This window comes from Ailuropoda melanoleuca, chromosome 6 (assembly GCF_002007445.2).
Source record: "Ailuropoda melanoleuca isolate Jingjing chromosome 6, ASM200744v2, whole genome shotgun sequence".
Taxonomy (NCBI): domain Eukaryota; kingdom Metazoa; phylum Chordata; class Mammalia; order Carnivora; family Ursidae; genus Ailuropoda; species Ailuropoda melanoleuca.
The window spans coordinates 80,189,353-80,207,980 of NC_048223.1; the positions used below are offsets into that span (position 1 = coordinate 80,189,353).

The 18,628-nt window shown below is 44.7% G+C and overlaps 1 protein-coding gene across 26 annotated transcripts in view; it reads right to left on the reverse strand.

Annotated features, from left to right (window-relative positions):
- KCNMA1 (potassium calcium-activated channel subfamily M alpha 1) overlaps window positions 1–18,628 on the reverse strand; it is a 712,564-nt gene that overhangs the window by 348,986 nt on the left and 344,950 nt on the right. For all 26 annotated transcript variants that reach the window (XM_034662731.1, XM_034662737.1, XM_034662736.1 and 23 more), the window contains one exon: window positions 5,322–5,383. In XM_034662731.1, coding sequence (XP_034518622.1) covers window positions 5,322–5,383 — 62 coding nt within the window. The remainder of the gene's footprint in view (window positions 1–5,321; window positions 5,384–18,628) is intronic.

Consider the following 18,628-nt stretch of genomic DNA (forward strand, 5'->3'; position numbering starts at 1 on the left):
TAAGCCATAATTTGGGAGAAATGAATCAAGACCTAAACAGACATCAGACAGCACACGTCCTGCACCCCTGTCCCACATGTCTCATGTCCTAGGGAGGAAGCAGTGCTGGGACCCCCGTAGGCACTGCTGACTTACAGACTTGATGGCCCCAAAGGTAGGAAATAGGAAGATGGAGCACAAAAGAGAAAACAGGACAGAGGTGTTGGCTAAGGAGGCTAAGCTACTGCTCATTCTTGCAACTCCTCCCTCAACCCATGGAGTCACTTCCAAACCTGGAATTTTACTTCGACACCTGGAAGAGAGATGCCTTTAGACACGCTGGGTTCGAATCCTGCCTCCATGACTGATGAGCCAAACGTGGTTTGGGACAAATGCTGCATCTTCAGCCTCTTCACCTGCACAGCAGGAAGGGTAGTCACACCCACCGATCAGGTTGTTGGGAGAATTCAGTGAGGTCATGTGTGGTGTGTATTGTAACGTGCTTAGCACCATATCTCCCACGGTCTATAATCAGGGAATGTTAGTTCGCCCGGCCACCTGCCTGTCTCTTCCTTTCCAAGGAGCATTTCCAGGCTGGGGGGCTAGCGGCCCACCCGTGTGAACACTCAGCAGGTAAGATTGCTGGCGACTGGCCGGGTCCGCAAAGCTCTGGGTATTCCCATCACATCAATGGTACTACCAGTTTTATTTTCGGAGATGATGAAAACAATCTGGTCGATTTCTACTGCAATCTGAAAGATAATCTTCCTTAACCACACCTAACCCTAAGCAACTTCACCGCGTGGAAAATCTTCAGTGTTAGTACACTGAAGAGGTCTCAAATGAGCAAATGAAAACAAGATGAATGAGCCCATGAATACAAACGTAAAATGTTAAATGAATGTGGAAGACCTGGGGAGGACCATTTTCACATCATAACACCACTATTACCCTGGAATCCAGCCCTTGGACGAGATGCTCTCCAAAATTTGCACCGCTCTTCCCTCCTCCTTCCTAATGTCCATATCCCCAAAGCAGCATCACTGATATGAGAAGCCAAGAGCAAAGAGTGGTGAAATCAGCAGGCGCCCCCACCATGTGCCAGCAATTTGGGAGCAGATAAAGTCATTAAGGGAAATTTTAACAATGTATAACCTTTCAGCTTTACTTGGCTAACAGCAGGTAGTTTGCCTTGCAGAGACATGAGCCTGCACTGAAGTCACCAGCGAGCAGGACTTGACCTTCATTTTCAGAATATGCAGTATTAAATATTCATAATCCACATAACTGTAGCATAAGAAGTAGCTGAGTTTAAACATGAATCAAAGGAATAAATATCTCCCCGCAGGTGAGTCATCCTTTCCAAGAATGCCCCTGGAAGAAAATGCAAATACCCAGGGCCTGGAGCCTCTGCCTCTTCCAACTTTCTCTTGAAATTCTAGAAGCAGCAGGAACTGCGGCATTATGCAACCCATGGATTCTGCCCTCACACTGACATCGTTGGGTCTTTTTTTTTTTCCTTATCTATTAGAGAAGAATTACTGTTCCTATGTCAAAGAGAGGAAACAGACAGGGATGGAACCCACAATGGTGACATTATCACCCACAGGGTGTCTGGGGCACTTTTGACTCGGTTGTACAATTTTTAAAAAATCTTTGCTTCACAGAGTATCAGAGCGTGTGGGAGGAGAGGGTCGGCGTGGAGATCAAGAGACATCAGAACTAGGAGCTGGGGTGGCATATGCCTTAAATTGGGCAGAACACCTTTAAAAAGAATGAAAAAGAAACAGAGTTCTTTTGGGCAATACCTACCTCGTGTGGCTAATTTAATACCTTTTGAGGGATGGAATTACTGTGTTTGGAGGGCTTCACACTTCTCTGTGTCTGTAAGGAACTGACACCTGTGTCTATCCAAAGAGTTGGTGGAACAACTCCCTCTGCTTGGGTGTTTCTAGAAAGTCTACCGCTGGGATGATGAAGTGTAATTTTAACACAGTTTAATGTAATTCTCCTTGGCTTTCAACTCCAGGAGCTCTGAGCACGATCTGTCTTAGCTAGATAGCAATCACTTGAGGCTGCACAAGTGATTCTTCTGTGGCGATCACTCTAGGAAAATTAAGACCCAAAGAAGGGCTCCTCAACTCCTTGAATGAAAAAGAGCTGCTCAGGGACCTATCTTGGCCTAACAATGGGAAAGGAAAGATGGGTAGGAGAGGCTGTCTTTGGAAATGACTTACCCACTGCCTCTTGATAGTACAATAAGCTTTGAAAGGTTAACAAGATCACAGAGCCACCAATTACGGCATTTCTTTGAACTGCCTCGCCCACCTGCTGCCCCACAGAAGGGGAGTAACCAAACCACCCAGCCTGCCAGCCCATTCGCACAACCTGAATAGACCTGCCTGACACGGAGCCAGCAGGGCAGACCACCAGAGCCTCTTTTATACATTAATCCACCTTCCTCGAACTCTTCAATGGGCTGGGTGCAGAGAGCCTCACATCTTGAACTTGTGCTGAACTTGTCCCCACCATTGTGGGGGAGGTCAGTTCTGATTAAAATTCATGGACACAAGCCACCTGGCAACAATGTCTGCCCAATTAGGCTCATGCAAAGGGAAAGCCTATAGATTTATTTATTTAATTGATATGTTTGAAGGGCGTAAATGCTAACAAAAATTGTTCTGAAGAATACTAGGTTTTTCCAGGGGGACAATATAGTGTAACTTCCCAAGAGAGGTTTAAAGCTCTCTTTTCCAAGATACCCAAATGGCCAGCCAAACGACCAGTGTGTCCAATCAATGAGAGTTTTGAATGAAAAGATGGATTTTATAAATTTACATTCAGCTTTCTTACACATTTTCTGTTTGCATCTTATGTGTGGGTAGAATTTCATTTTCTCCTGTTTACTATGCTTGATTACAATGTCTAATAGGTTCTATTTTTATTCCTAGGAATCTATGGACTTGCTGTAAAGGTTACTTTACAGATTCTCCTTCTTCCCCTTACTTAATGTGCGCATGCTTCACATACTACCCCCAGAAACATGAAAGACGCCTTGGTATTGGCTGTGCTGATCAGGTCACCCACACGACAGAACCTTGGGAGAAGGCTATAACCAAACGTAGTAATGCAAATGGTAAGTGGAAGAGCTGACATAAATAAACATTAGGTCTTCTTATAAACCAAGTCTTGCTATGCCAAACCACACAGGTCAGTCACAGAGAAGAAAGACTGAGGCTAGGACAGTCCGCAGGGAGAATGGGGACAAGCTTGAGTCTAAGATTATTGGCATTTTTGCTGAAAAAAGTGGAGAATAGGATTGACTGTCCATCTTTGGGGTAAACGCTTTGCAAGTCCTTAAGAGAAACCAGAGCCAGAGAGGGCTCCCAATGCTGGCTTTCCCAAGACTTAGTAAAATCATAATGAAATCCGAAGGACACTGCGGTGCTGCTGGGCATCCAGGGAAGGGGCTCTTTGCCTTGGGGAATTCCATTCCTTTCTATCCTCTTATGTGGAGCCAAGAACACCAGAATCTACTGAACAAAAGACTGTCTCTCAGCAGACACTGTAAAAAAGGACACAATTCGAATCCGTCTAACAAGAGCATTTTATTTCTGAGAAATACAGAGGAGCAGAAAGGGTGGGGAAGGGAAGAAGGTGCCGGGGCATCTCTCCTAACCGATCACCACACTCACCTCCACGTAAGGGTTTGCTCTGTCTGGGGCACACATGCTACATGCCCAAACCCATTTCCTGAGCCTGGCATGGAAGTTGACACGGTATGCACCCCCTGACATGTAAGAACACTCCTCACTCCTGGGAAGAGAATGGAGAAATAAGACCAGGGCTTTAGAAGATCTTTGGTTCAATTTAAATATGGTCCAGAATCATTAAGAGTAGATATTTAAAAGACGCTTACCTTCAATGACATACCAGTTGGAGTTTTCCAGACTTAAATAGCTCTTCTCTTTCTTGGCCAGGAAGAGCTGATGGAGGGGGCATGTAGAATCTTGTCTCCTGGAGAACTGTGAAAGGACCCTTCACCTGAGGCGGTGAAGGCAGTCCAGCCTTGTGCACGGAGACAGGCTGAAGGACCTCTGATATTCTCAGACTTGGCTGATTCCCAGAGGCAAGTGATTAAAAGGATGCTTTCTTTATTTTCCCTGACATGGCATTTTGGCCTCAACACCCAATTGCACAAAATCCTTTGGCTAGTGACCAGATGCCTCTGAGAAATTCAGAATTTAGGCGTGCATGAAGTAACTACCATCCTGAGCCACAGAAAAAGAGCAGTAAGCTCAGAATTCAAGCAGACCAGGGTCTGCGCCAACAAGGACGGAATGTAGGTTCCTGGAACCAAACTCTAGTAGGCAGCCATTCCATGGATAGAGTTCAAAGAGGTGAAAACACTCTCACAGTGGACAATGTTGGCAAAGAATTCAAGGCCACTGCCCCGCTGTCAAGTTCATGTCACCACAGAAAGGCGCATCAGACCAGCTTGGCTCCAGCCTCCCAGATGCTGTTAGCCTCAAGCTTGCAATAGAATAGTTGGAACAAATGAGGCACCCCGGGGTGACACCTGCAGGAACCAGGGCAGAGCTGGCCACCACCTAGCAGCTCTGCTCAGTGACCTTTTCTGCCTCCTATAAAGTCTTAAACTCTGTCACAAGACCCCGCTGCAGGCTCACCCTAGAGCACCAGTTCACTGAGCTGGCACCCCAGGGGTCTGAACGAATGTCCACTCTAGGAAATCCTAGATGGCTGTGGGCCTCCGCCTCTGGGAGTCATCATGAACTCCATGGGAACTTCATCCCATCTGTTACCTTCATAAGTTAAGAAGCACCAACGAGCAATGCTCCCACAGAATATTCTGCTTGATAGCAGCAAAGGGTAGAGCCATGCTTCCTAATCTGACTTTCTGTAAGATTAAAGCAACAGAAACCCTAATGACAAGATGACCATACAATCATGGCAAGAATGGCTCAAGCCCTCGTTGTCTGGATACCTGTAACCCTCCCAGTGGCTGGACACTCATACCAAAGCCCCCTTAACCTCTTGACATCTTTAGCGCAAATACTTCGACAGGAAACAGCTATTTGAAAATAAATAGCACCCAGCAAAAAGGTTTACCCTCAGATACCTCTCCCTCCCTCTTGTGCAAGCAGGATCAAAGTAACCTTCCTTGTGAGAGCTTCTTTTCCCATTCAGAAAACCAGCACGGAGTAGCCCTGCCTTCTTCCGACAGCCTTCCCAATTTTGGTGTTAAAGTAAATCCATTGATCAATGCGGAGGCTCATGATTGCTTTAGAAAAGAGGGCAAGACAATGTATTTGAATACTCACTTTGACGAATCTATGAAGTATATTACAAGTGCACCAATGCTGAGAGCAAAGACTAAGACAACCTGCAAAAGAAGAGGAAAATGCCATCACTTAAGAGCTGACACTGGGAAGCTTCGTTTTTGGTTTTTGGTGTTTTTTTAGACACACACGGCAGCAGCTGAGCAGCAGGGTTCCGACTGCTTTCTGGGGCCCGCTTGGGAATCTCAGCCCCTGGAGGCCTCCACAGGACGCCCTGATGCGGCCTCCCCACCTTACAGTGGACGCCAGCCTCAGTGCTGGCCAACAGAGGTCAGGGCAGACTCTTGTATCTATGGCGCTGGTCTCATTTTGCCCCGTTATCAACAGGGTCCAGCTTCTCCGCACCTGAAGTCAGCATACTCCAGTGGGAAGAGAGCAGGTAAAAACTTAGGGTGCTACAATTGGTCATGTTAGGTGCAACCTGGGCCCGGAGGAATGCAAATATGGGAATATCAATTTTTCACAGTTCTGCCAAGATACAACTTACATACCATAAAATTCACCCATTTTAAGTATAGGATTCAATGACTTCAAGTAAATTGACCAAGTGGTACAGCCATCACTGTAGTCTAGTTTCCAACATTTTCATCAATCCCAGTAAGACCCCCTCACACCCGTGAACAGTTAATTCCTGCTCCTGCCCCCAGCCCTAGGCAACCCCTGATTTACTTCCTGTCTCCAGGCAAGAACCATCAGTTTGAAAAGCATAAATGTGCTGCTTGTACAAGTGTGTGTGTGTGTGTGTGTGTGTGTGTGTGTAGTTACAACACTTCTCAAGTATTCTGGAAATGGTTTAGGCGAGGAAAGCCAAATTCAGTAATACATTAGCCAGCTACACAAGAATCCTTGTTCATCTCTACACTCTTCACTCAAAATTAATTGCCACTGATAAAAAAGACAGCTTGGCATCTCCTTCAAAGGATACCTGTCACACTGAAGTCCACCCAGTACATATGTCGCAGCTGAGGCTGACACGGACACTTCTGCCCCCACTCTAAGTTCTAGTTTGTTTCTTTAGTCTTTCACAGAGGAGACCAGTAGGGCAACTAAATGGAGACTCAGAAATAAGAAAAATGAGAAGATTGAAAACAAAAGTAAACACCTCTGCTGCACACAGTGCCAGGGCTCAACAAATACCTTTCAGACTCGCTAATATCCTAAAGGGACTTTGGACGGGAAGAAGTGTCAGTGTGCTCAGAGTACCTGCACGTTGCCATCCCTCTGGCATCGGCTGGTGGAGAGAGATGAATCCCAATTTAGGTAATGACTGAGCACCGTCAAGCTGTGTATATGAGTCTGTGTGTGTGTGTGTGTGCGTGAGAGAGAGAGAGACAGAAAGGATCACACACACATCTGTATTGTGTGTGTGCACCAAAGTAGCAGAGAGGAAATGCAATGTGCATACGGTATTCACTGAAAACACTGCAGAACCCCATGGAGCTCCCGGACAGGCAGCGGACCACACAGTAAGCACTGACACTTACAAACAGCCCAACACCGTGGAAGGAAGGAAGACACAGCCTCACAGCTCCTGACAAACTGTCCTTAGGAAAGAAAGTGGTAAAATAGTACACCAGTGTGGATTATTTTATTCTTCCCTTTTGTCTCAAAAACTACGCCATGCTGCAGCTGAATCAAAGGTAACATTGCAGTCTGCGGGCCAGCACCATTTCTCGGTGCTAATCCCCTCGGCAGGCTCACCCCAGGCTCTCCCTCACACTCACTCATTCTTTGCAAAGTCATACACAAAAACAAACAAAAACATAAACAAGCCTCAGCTTTTCCCTCTATTATCTGAATGAGGCAGCAAAACAAATAGCTTAAGATTAATTTTGATCTGTGTTGCTATTTCTGAGACATAAGCGGTGAGATCCTGGCCCCGACCTCATTCTCAAAATGCTGCAAAGAGAAGGGGCGTGGCCAGGACACAGGGGAAGGACCTCTTCTTCATTCATAACCAGCTGATCCAACACTAATCTCTGTCAGCTGGGCTGTGTGTGTGAGTGTGTGTGTGAGTGAATGCTGAGCTTTGGTCAGAGCTGGCTGTACAGGCCAATGAGGGGAGGGCAGAGACACAAGGGAGAAGGGAGGAAAGAGGATAGAAGCCCTTGCAAATGGCATGTACATCACTGTGAAATGAGCTCAGAATCTAAGCTCTCCTGCAATGGTGAGGATTTCCCAGCACTGGGGGGCCAGAGGAAGTAGCTGACACTAATTTGTCCCAGCTGCCTTTGCTCGGCCTCTGTGATGGGGAATAATGTGCAGCTTATTTAAGCAAATCAACCAGTGACAGGAGGGGAGGACTCCTGCTAGCTTCTTAAGATGCAAACTCAAATATCAGCCTCTCTCTGATAGGGTAAGGGAGGGAAGAAATCCGGGAGGAAAATGACCTACAAGAACGGAAGATCCTGATGAGTGAAACTACTCTTGGGTTCCCACGTTCGGCCAGGAGGCTTGCTCCTGAGGAGACACGGTGTCCAAACTCTTCTATGCACCTGCCTCTAGGACTGACATGATCAATGGGGGGGGGCTTCTCCAGATTAAGACAACTGTGCATGTGATTTTTTAAACTTGCTAAATGGCCCTTTATCATGTCAGGCTTGATTACATTGTCAACCTGGATCCAGGTGCTGCAGAAAATGAATCAATCCTTTGGATTACGCCATGAAAATAGGAATCCAACAAAGATCCATCTTCTGCAGGGCCCTGGCAAAGGACTAGCGTGCTCTCTCTCTCTCTGTCTCTGTCTCTCTCTCTCTGATAAATCCCCTATTGTTGAGAACTCTGTTCTAAATATGAAAAAATTCAGTCCAGCTACACAAAATGGTTAGAATTTTAGCCTAAATGCTAATGGTTATGTTATAGAGTGCCCCTAAATAATTATCTAAGTATTTATTTCATATCTGCTATACTTGACGCCCTAGGAAAAATGGAAAAAGTCCACTTGGAGTCATGAAATATACTTCTTTGTGGAGTAATCCTTACATAGTAATCTAGGTTCTGTTATGCTATTATGAAATTGGTGCTCAGTTGTACGGCATAGGTATAGTCAATCTCTAATAAGGTATGGACTAGGTAGAGACATAAATGGGAGAAGTGAGGAATGAGCGGCAACCATAAAGGCTCTTGTCTCAATATGGTCTTTGTCCTCAAAGTGTCCCTTCTTCCTACCTGCAATGGCTACTCTAACATCCCTTCGGTAAGGGGGAAAGCCATTGAGAGTCCTTCCATGTGCCTTGACAGTCCCAGGGATAAAAGGCACTGAAGCCCACAGGACATGGTAAAATGAGGCCAAGAGAAGCATAATACTCGAGACGGAGAAACACTAGCCCTCCAGCAGCGGAATCACAGAAGACCTCTTACAATAACCAAGCACTTTACAAAGTGCTGTCGCAAACGAGACCTTGTAAACGCAGTCTGACATATGCGACAATATGAGTATTCCCTCTCGGGGCATGCTGTGTGCTGACCTCCACCAGAGCCCTTCTACCTTTTCACAGCCTGGGAGTCCCCAAATCACCATGGCTACCTGGACAGTGTGAACTGCCCTATTCTTAGGTTGACTGAAAATACCTGTATGCTATGTGGTGATACCAAGTGCTGAGCGGTATTTATGGTGTGCCAGATACCTCACAAAAGCGATTTGATTAATGTCACTGAAACAAGGTACTCTTCGAGTTACCTGTTCTCAGAAATGCAAGCTCAAACACGACCTGTGTTTGCATGGAAGAATGCCAGGAACATAGACCCACAGACATACAGAGACACACTGCATTAAAAAAAAAAAAAATGGCTGGCACCAAGAGCCTAATGATAAATGGAGAACGGAGTGAGGATATTCACAGATATTTTCATGATGGACATTCCAGCAGGCCCTGAAGATCTCTCAAATGTCTCAGAAAGTTCATAGAGATGGGAAACTGGATGGCAAAGCACAGAATATCCCCCGTCAGGTCACTGAAGATCATCAAGGAAAGGACAGTCCCAGTGGGGTGAACACAGAATGAATGAATCAGGAAGGTGGGCTCTTAGACACGCTGCCTGTTCTAGAAATTGGTTTCAAGTTGTTGAGCTCGACCCAAGTGCTTTCAATAGACACAAGTCATGACACTGCGAGGGCCTCCAGACCCTGACTGGAGCCGAGGCTCAGAAAGGCAGCTACAACCACAACCCCATCACTTGATCGGCAGTTCTTAAAAAACAGACATGCCTCACCCTGCCCTGAAACCAGAGAATGGCCAGCTGGGGGGACGGGGAAGCTGGGAGCTTCTATTTTTCACAAACTCCTCCAGTGAATCTGATATATGGCCAAGAATGGGAGTCACTGAATTAAAGCCATTAGGGGAAACCACTTAGCTCAAGTCAGAGATTAATTTACAAATGTCGCCTTAACAATTAGCCCATTAGAACATATGTATGAAGCCTGCAGGCTTTGAGAATCGTGCTAGGAGTACTCTAGAAAGTACAGAGAGGAGGATGAATTAATTCTCTCCTGAGCAGGTTTTATACATTCTGCTCAGCTTACAGCAGAACAAATGACCCTAATTAATGATTCCGCATGTTTGATTGGGGCCTAGCCAGCTACTGGCAGCAGCGACCCCTCCGAAAATGGACCATATTCTACATATAATCTCAAAGGCATATCGCTATTTTTTTATTGAGGTATAATTTATATACAATAAAATTCACTATATAAAAACAATAAACATGAGAACTCCCAAGGCAAACAATGTGGGGACGTTTTGTTTATGAGTGATAACATCATTCCACCATCCAAATTAAAATGTTTGGTCTGGTGAATTTAACAACTCCGACATTTATTGAACTCCTATGTGCAAAGCCCAGAGGGAGACAGAGGGAAATGGAAAACGAAAAGAGCAAAGTCAGGCCTGGTCTTTGCCCTCAACAAGCATGGAATCCAGAAGTTGAAATGACTCGGGCATCCCCTGTGGCTTTGATAAAGGCCACACATACAAACAGACACTTCTGGGATGTCCAAGGGAGGAGAGGACACAGAAGTAACACCACCACCATCACAAACCCCCAAAGTGGAAGGGGAAGAGGAGGATGGAAAACCCAGGAAGAAGAAAGGAAAGCCCTGACACGCCAGCTCCACCCATCTGCTGCAGGGAAGGGCAGGCACCAGGCGCAATGGCAGACAGACTCATGGCAGAGAGGGCACGGGCCCGCCTGAGGTTGAATCCCAACTCTGCCCCAATAAGCAGTACGCTCTCGAACACATCACTTCCCACCTCCAGGACTCCGCTTCCCGATCTGTGAAATGGGCGTTAGAACAGATGATCATCAGATCAGGACCTCGGTGGGTTATCACACAGCAAAGAACTCAAAACTTTTGGCTTAAGGCAGGGCTCTTTGAGGCCAGAGGGATGCCATTTGTGCATAATTGTAATCCAGCATGATGGCCATTATGCATGTTACTCATCCGTGTCAGACGGGCTTGTTTCTTTCAGATAATTGTAAGCAGGAATCCTACGGATGCTCAGATTCATAGTTTTGTGTGTCCTGTAGCACAATCAATTGCTCATGCAGCCTGCCATCCCACAAAACTACAATACAACCTAGAGAGGCCGCTGACTGGCCCTCCCCTGGCTCTGTGCCTCGTTCCACTCTTGCTACAGGGAATCGAGTGAGGGTCTCACTCAGTCTCCTTTCCTCCTGCCTCTGTGATTCTTCGAAAAGCCCACTTCTGTAGGTTTTGCCCAGAGAAGCTCACACTCTGAGTATCAGTGTTTTCTAAAGGGAAGAATAAAAAAGATATTTTTTTCTTCCCAATCTGGCCAGTATACTAATGTTTTCCTCACTCTTCAACCACTCTTAATAGAAGACATAATCTTGCTACCAAGAAAGGTATTTTTGTTATCCTAAATAACAAAAGATTTGTAAAATATAAAACCAATATTTTGACAGTGCCATTTAAACATCCAAAGGTCCCCTAAGTTTCCAAAATAACATTCTGGCACATTACTTTTGACTTATGAAGTGCTTACACAAAAATGCTGCAAGTTGATTCACTGAAAGCCAAGACTCCAAACAACAGTTTAAGTACAGATGTATTCAAGATGAAAGGAAGGAAGCATAAGGAAGTGCTTTCAGTAGTCAGTATTTAGAATTATAAAATACACAGGGCTTCCAGATAAGAGTAAAATTGTGCTTTATTCAAATGTAAGGAAGCCTAGTGAAAATGTTGATGTCTTTGGGGGCATTTAAACCTGGTGCTTCCTAAAATGCAATACTGAAAGCCATACTCAGTATAGACTGGACTGGACTGTTAGGACAAAAGATATAAATTGGAGAGGTCCTCCCACCCCTTAAATTGCTTCAAATGACTTCCATGACTTTGGGTATGAAGAAAAAAAAATCTCTAACACAGCTTACAAGACCCTGAAAATTCCTCTGCTATAGATTGCAATTCATTGAAATTTCAGTTCTTTTTATTCACCATGTGTCTCCCCACCCCAACTACCACAGGGCCTTTGCACAAGCATTTTCTTCCTCCAAGTCTTACCTCCCTTCATAGACTATTCATTCTTCAGATCTCAGCTCCGCGGCCACTTTCCTGCCACTTAATGCAGAGAGGTCCCCCATGAACACAGTACTTTGTAGCACTTAGCATAGCAAAAATTTTACATTTTTTGTGCAATCACTTGATAAACTCTTCTCTCCTCTGCTGGACTATAAGTTCCATGAAGACAGGGTGCCTGTCCATTTTTCCTCATTACTAAACTCTCAGAAGCTAGCAAAGTGTCTCAATCAATATTTGTTAAATAAGTGTGTATTTGGAGAAAAAAAACAGGAGAATAAATTTGGAGACTGAGTGTAATGAAAGCAAAAGAGAGCTGGAAGGATGTGGACCCTCATGGAGTGAGACTTTGGAGCTTAAAACTCCAGAAAGAGGTGAAGTGTAGTTCTCCATCCAAGGGACTCATGGCTGGAGTAGAGTGGGGCTGGAGAGCATCTCCTTCCGGGGATGGCTAGAGCTGTGGTGGGGAGAAGAAAGAGTCAGGGATGGAGCCACCCTGGGTGGTGGAGGAGCCCGCAGGTAGATCGATGCCAGCATCACGGAGAGCAGACAGGGTCAGGATTCAGTTGGATGGCAGGAGCCTCAAGAGAAAAGGTTTTGCACAAAGATGGAAGAGGCTATAGAGGCCAAGAGTGTCCAGGGCTCCTTGGGCCATAAAGAAACAAGCTATCTACGGAGAAGTGAGGGAAACTATGTCTCTATGAAAGACAGGTTCAATTATAAGGTGGCAGGTATCAGGAGCCCTATATGAAGAAGCTGAGAATTTAAATTAGGATCAGGACCAGGAATGCATGGAAACAAAGTGAATTATGTCATAGGAAGTGATACACAAAATAATGTAAATATAAATGTGTAAGTAATACATAAATACACACATACACACGCACTGTAAGGGACACAAACTGGTATTCCACTAATTAATCACAAATATTGGTTCTCTATCAATATTTATTAACCAACTACATTCCTAGTAATGTGTCTCTGTCCATTTCCAAATTAGGTCATTTCAAAATGACTATAGATAAAAACAAAGCCCTGGAAAATAATAGGGGTCCTTCTTAATGTAAGCTACTAAAAACAATTTCATTGTAAATCACACATCTGCTGGCAAACAGACAAATTAAGCACAATGATGAGCTTTTCACAGAGGGCAGAGGAGAATTTGATTAATATGGAATCGATATAAAGGATCCTTCTCTCTTTTATTTTTTATTTTCCCCAAAGAAGAATTGGGATCAAAATTATACATCAGTTCCCCAATCTCTTCCCTCCTGAGGGACCATGTTGATATAACTCCAGGGCACACGTTGTGTGAATTTCTGCAGGTCAGTGTTTCCCTACGGCCACGCAGATGTCAATGGTGTTACGTCTTGGGTTTTGTTGGCCATCCTCATTTTATTTTGCACTACAAAAATGCAGAAGAGTTAAATGTGCTCCTCTAAAGGCCTCAATTCATTAAAACTGAAAACATGAAACTGAAATGAGCGAAAGCAGTTGTAACATTGAGTAAGGACACTTTCCGTAAAACCTGCGACCTTCCTGAGAATCGAGGTTTAATGACACTGAAATCTTACACCATGGCATCATGAAACTTAAAAGGTTGATTTTCACATATTTTTACCAAGAGCATTAAACTGGTGCATTGGAAAGCAAGATAAAAGCCTTCCATTCAAGGGCTAAAGTTTGAGAGACCTTTCCTGTCTAATTACTGAAAAATCCAGGGGAAAAAGTTCCATCTGCCGGAGGAGCTCCCAAGTTTGCCGCTAATGAGCTTTTGGGGAAATTGCCTGGCGTAAGTGCGTGTGGGTCTGGCCAAATGGACTTTTAATTTAATTCATAAGATGAGAAAACTTCTGTAGAACTGTCCAGTCACCAGGTGCCACTTATCATCACCTTTATGGCCATCGTTGCCCTCCTTCTCAAACTTTGCCTTTCTTATAATATATTGAAGGCAAAAAGGGAAGTGAAAGCAAGGACTCAAACAGATGCTTGTACACCCAAGTTCATAGCAGCTTTGGAAGCAACCCCCATGTCCACTGACAGATGAACAGATGAACAAAATGTGGTCTATATGTACAACGGAATACTAGCCTTGAAAAGGAAAAAAGTTCTGACACATGCTATGATGTGGGTGAACGTTGGTGATAGTATGTTAAGTGAAATAAGCCAGACACAAAAGGACCATTATTACACGATTTCACTTGCATGCAGAACCTTGAGAAGTCAAGTTCACAGAGACACAAAGTAGAATGGTGGTGGCCAGGGCCGGGGGAGGGGGCGGGCAGGACTAGGAGATTTTTGTTTAAAATGTATAAAGTTTCTGTTTAGAAGCTCAAAAAGTTCTGGAGATGGATAGCAGTGATGGTTATACAACATCGTGAAGGTACTTAAGCTACTGAACTCTATACTTACAGATGGCTAAGATGGCAAATCTTACGTGAAGTTAATCACAATAAAAAAATAGAAGGAAAATTCTGAGAATCTGCAAGCAGAATCTAACAGTATATTTAAATTTCAAAACTCAAACATAATCATATTTTTCAAAGGATACTAATATCTCTCCTCTCAATGGCAGTGGGAACCTCTAAGAAGCTTATGTTACACAAGTGACTCTTGCCTCTCTGGGATGTTCAATCCTATTCCTTAGTAAGCTGGCATTTCCCCCTTGGTTCCAGAATCTACCCCCACTTAACCACAGAGAACTTACATGGGTCCCCACCTTCCCCTCTCACTTTCAGCCTCATTTATTATTGATACATGGAGTAAACTATGAATTTCTCAGGGATCAGGTTTCTGACTAGAGCCAGAACCTACGTCTTTTGGTAACTGTAACTAAGCCCCAGATATGACTGGGAGTTTTAAAATAATGTACCCTTTACCACAATAAAAAAGAGAAGAAAAGAATGTGCACCTTTGGCTTATAACACTTTTAAAACATGTAACAATGTCCTCTAGAAGATAATGTCATGGACACAAGACATTTGGTCCCCACGGTCTAAACTTCAAGGCCAAGCTGCAGTAATGACTTAGTTACAGTCACTTAGTGGGTTTAGTAGGACCTTAAAGTCACCCCTGTAACAACCTAGAATTTCCATCCTTTACAATAAGCATTTTGCCACCAAAAGTGTTGCTTTTGAAAAAAGGCTTGTCGATGCAACCTGGAAAGCAGGGCCACCAAAGGGCCTCCACATCAAGAGAGTGGGCCAAGACAATAAATAACCATTCAACGGACAATAAAACATTGACACCAACGTTGACCAGGCTTCAAAATCAGTGCCCGGCCCCACACCAGGCTTGGCCATGAAAGCACACATTCATGTGCTTGGTTCCCAAAGCACCACACAGTTTCCTCTTTCGTAGACCCAACAGCTGACCATGACAAAGGGGTTGACCTTGGCAAATGCCATCTAAATAAGAATGAAACCAGCAGGCCCCCCCGTGCAAAGGTTTTTGGTGGGTTTAGATCCAAGTCTCCAAAGAGAAGGTGCTAGCTTGTCCACTTCTGACATCTCTCCCTCCTGCCCTCACCGCAGAGAACAAACACATTTGAATTTACTATGGTATTCTCACAAACAAGCTGCCTTTCCTGAACGAAGCAGAAATCTTCATGAGATAGCATTCCTCATGTTCACACACTCCCGCCCCAACTGCACGGAAAATCAGAAGGCAAGGGTCAGTGGCACACGTCTCGGCACACGTAGTTACGGCTGTCCTCGGTGGGGGCGGATGCCCCGCCCAGCACGGCACCGCTGTTCACTCAGAAAGGCTGGACCACAGCCCCAGCTGCCGCCCGACCTCCTGCAACGTCTCACGCGTCTGCCGTGGCCCGGCGATGATCAGATGCTAGTCATGCCGCGGCGTAACTACAGCTCTGGCCCCCGGAGACCGTCAGAAAACCGTAAGCTCCACTGCCACGGGGCACGCGTTAGGGGTGGAGGGACGGGAGCACCCTCAGGTAACATAGCTTCCTGCCTCTCTCGGCCTCGCACTTACCTTGGAAACAAAACAGGAGAAAGAGGATTGTCTATGTAACGCTACCTGTCGTCTTTTCAAGGCCATTTAAAAAGAGGAAGAGCACATGTATGACGTTCAGGCTCCTTTGTATTTCAGTCTCTCTACAGGCAGACCAGGCACACAGGCTGTCTTCACAAGGCAGGAGCCAGAAAATGTGGGAAGAATCTTGTATTTCCGAGTTTTAAAAGCTTTGACACAGTTATCAAGGAGAAATCAGAATTGAGGTGGACATCCTTAAGTCTTTGTATGGGTTTGCCAAGTTTTCAATTTATACGTGGGGGAGAACCATCACCTTCTCAGGGTTTGGGGGGCTCCTGTCATAATCCGGCTGTGTATTTCAGCACAGCCCCATCTTGATCACTGAACTCCCCTCCTTGTCCACTCCATTATAAGATCTTTACGCACAAGAATTCATTCCTCTTAACCCCCCCCCACACACACACACCATTCCACAGCTACCCCTTCATTCATTCATCACATGCAGTTGCCAAGTGCCCACTACAGACTCGGGGTTGAGCTGGCACGGGATACAGAGGAGGCGAGAATGGTCCTTCTTTATAGAATGTGTACTCTAGCTTTGACTCTTGTGCAAAGGAGGGTGACAGATGCCAAGATGAGGTTCAAAAGCCTTTCCAGACATTTAAGCTGTAGCCTAACAGGGGTTGTCAAATGTGAGTATGGATGGGAACTAGCTATAGGGCATGTTAAAACACATATTGCAGAACTTCAGCCCAGAGATTCCAGTTCAATAAGTCTGGGGGAGCCTGAGAATTTGCATCTCTAACAACCTCCAGGTGATGCTGATGTTGCTTGTCCAGGGACCATATTTTGAGAATCACTGCTTTCAGCCATCAGAACAAATTTTTTAAAATCAATCCTTTCAAGATATTCTGTCTTCTTTGACTATGGGTGTAAAAACATTTTAAATTGGTTGTTTTGGGTCTGTGCTATTTGGACAAAATTCCCTTAAAATATCTATAAATTTTGAAGGCTTTCAAAAGGGAGAAAACTGGTCAGAACTCTACCTTGAAATATTATTCAAAATAATTTTCATATGCTAGTTCAATGTGCTAGACAATGCCAGCAACATGTTTTGGTTTTGGTTTTAATTAAGTTGATATATCTTCTCCATAGAAAGGGACATCATGAAGTTAGATATGTCAGTATTGCTAATAAAACTATTAAAAGCTCCATTTCTGATATGTAAGCTTAGAGTTCTGAAGACATACTTCAACTAAGACTTGTAACGGTGTGGCAGAATACTGGTTTCCAAGGACAGTAATCAAAAAGTACCACAAATGGAAAATGGGAGCTCATCAATAAACTAGTTCCTTTCTTGTTGGAAAGAAACAGGTGTTAAAGAACAGTTGCCCACAAGGCTTTCAAAATCAAAGGAACCAAAGGTCATGGTTCTGCCCATGTTTCCCAGACATGTCTAAGAGGAAAGACAGACCAACTCCCTTGGTTCAAGCTCCACCCCCTGCCAGAAATTTCTGGCACTAATTTGGCTTCCCTGTGTGCTCTGGGCTGACCGACCTTCCTAAGAATGCAGGTCTACTTGACATGTTCTCTCCAGAAGAAGCCACAATTGTCACGTTAAGCTGCCATTCTAGATTTTGTTTTAAATACTGTTTCAACAATAAACAGGGTGGTTGGATTTTTTTTTTTAGGCCTTATTTCTTTTTCCTTTCGTCCTTTTCCTTTCTTCCTTTCTCTCTCTCTCTTTCCTTCCTTCCTTCCTTCATTTCTTCTAGTGAAAAACCAAGCCATTCAGAAGCAGACAAGGTGGCAACCCTTGCCTTCCCTAACTTCGTCTGCTGCTTCCTTGAAGGCAACTCCTGAGACTCTGAGTAGAGTTTTTCAAAGCACTTCTCTCATTCCTCACGGTAATCACCCGGTTTCCTCTTAGTCTCTTGTCTGTGTCTCTGTAAGGGCAGAAATTGTGTCATTCATGTCTCTGTCTCCACCACCCATCCATCCATTCCATAAGCATTTATTGAGTGACTACTGTATACTATGCCTTGTGCTAAGCCTGGATATACAGCAGAGAACCAAAGAGAGCCCTTGCCTTCATGGGCCTTACAGTCTAGAGGAAAGACAGACACTCAACCAATGGTCCCACTAGAGAGCAAAAATCGTACACGGCAAAGAGGATTCTGAAAAGGAGTGGAGAGCTTTGTCAACCATGGGATTCAAGGAGGTTTCCCAGGGAAGAAGGATAAGAAGGAGTTAACTAGAGTAAGACATGCATTTTACATTCAGAAAACAGCACATCCAAAGCTTCTTAACCATTGTCCCACTGATGTTTGCTGAGTGAACAGAGGGACCAAGATGATGGTAAGCACTCACCATGACAGGGCAGAGTGAGGGCAGTGTTAAATACTGACTGAATGGAATTGAACGAGCACCCACTGTTTCAAGAAGGAAGAGGTAATCTCCATAGTGAGGATGGAGAAACTGAGGCAAAGGGAGCTTAAATGTGTGTGTAATAGGCAGAGCTGGGATTCAGATCCAGGTTTGACTCCCCATCTTTGTTCTTTTAATCCATGACACCAAAGCTACTTCCTGAATTTTAGGTTATGAGGCTTTGGTGTCCCCCAGAACTCCGGAGTTCCATCAGCTTTTTCGGAGTTGCTTGGTGAAGCAGCATCAAACCTGGAAGGTTTTCTTGGATAGCTATGATAGTAGACCTTCCCCCACAAATGAGGACAAAAAGGTAAGCATTGACCCCACT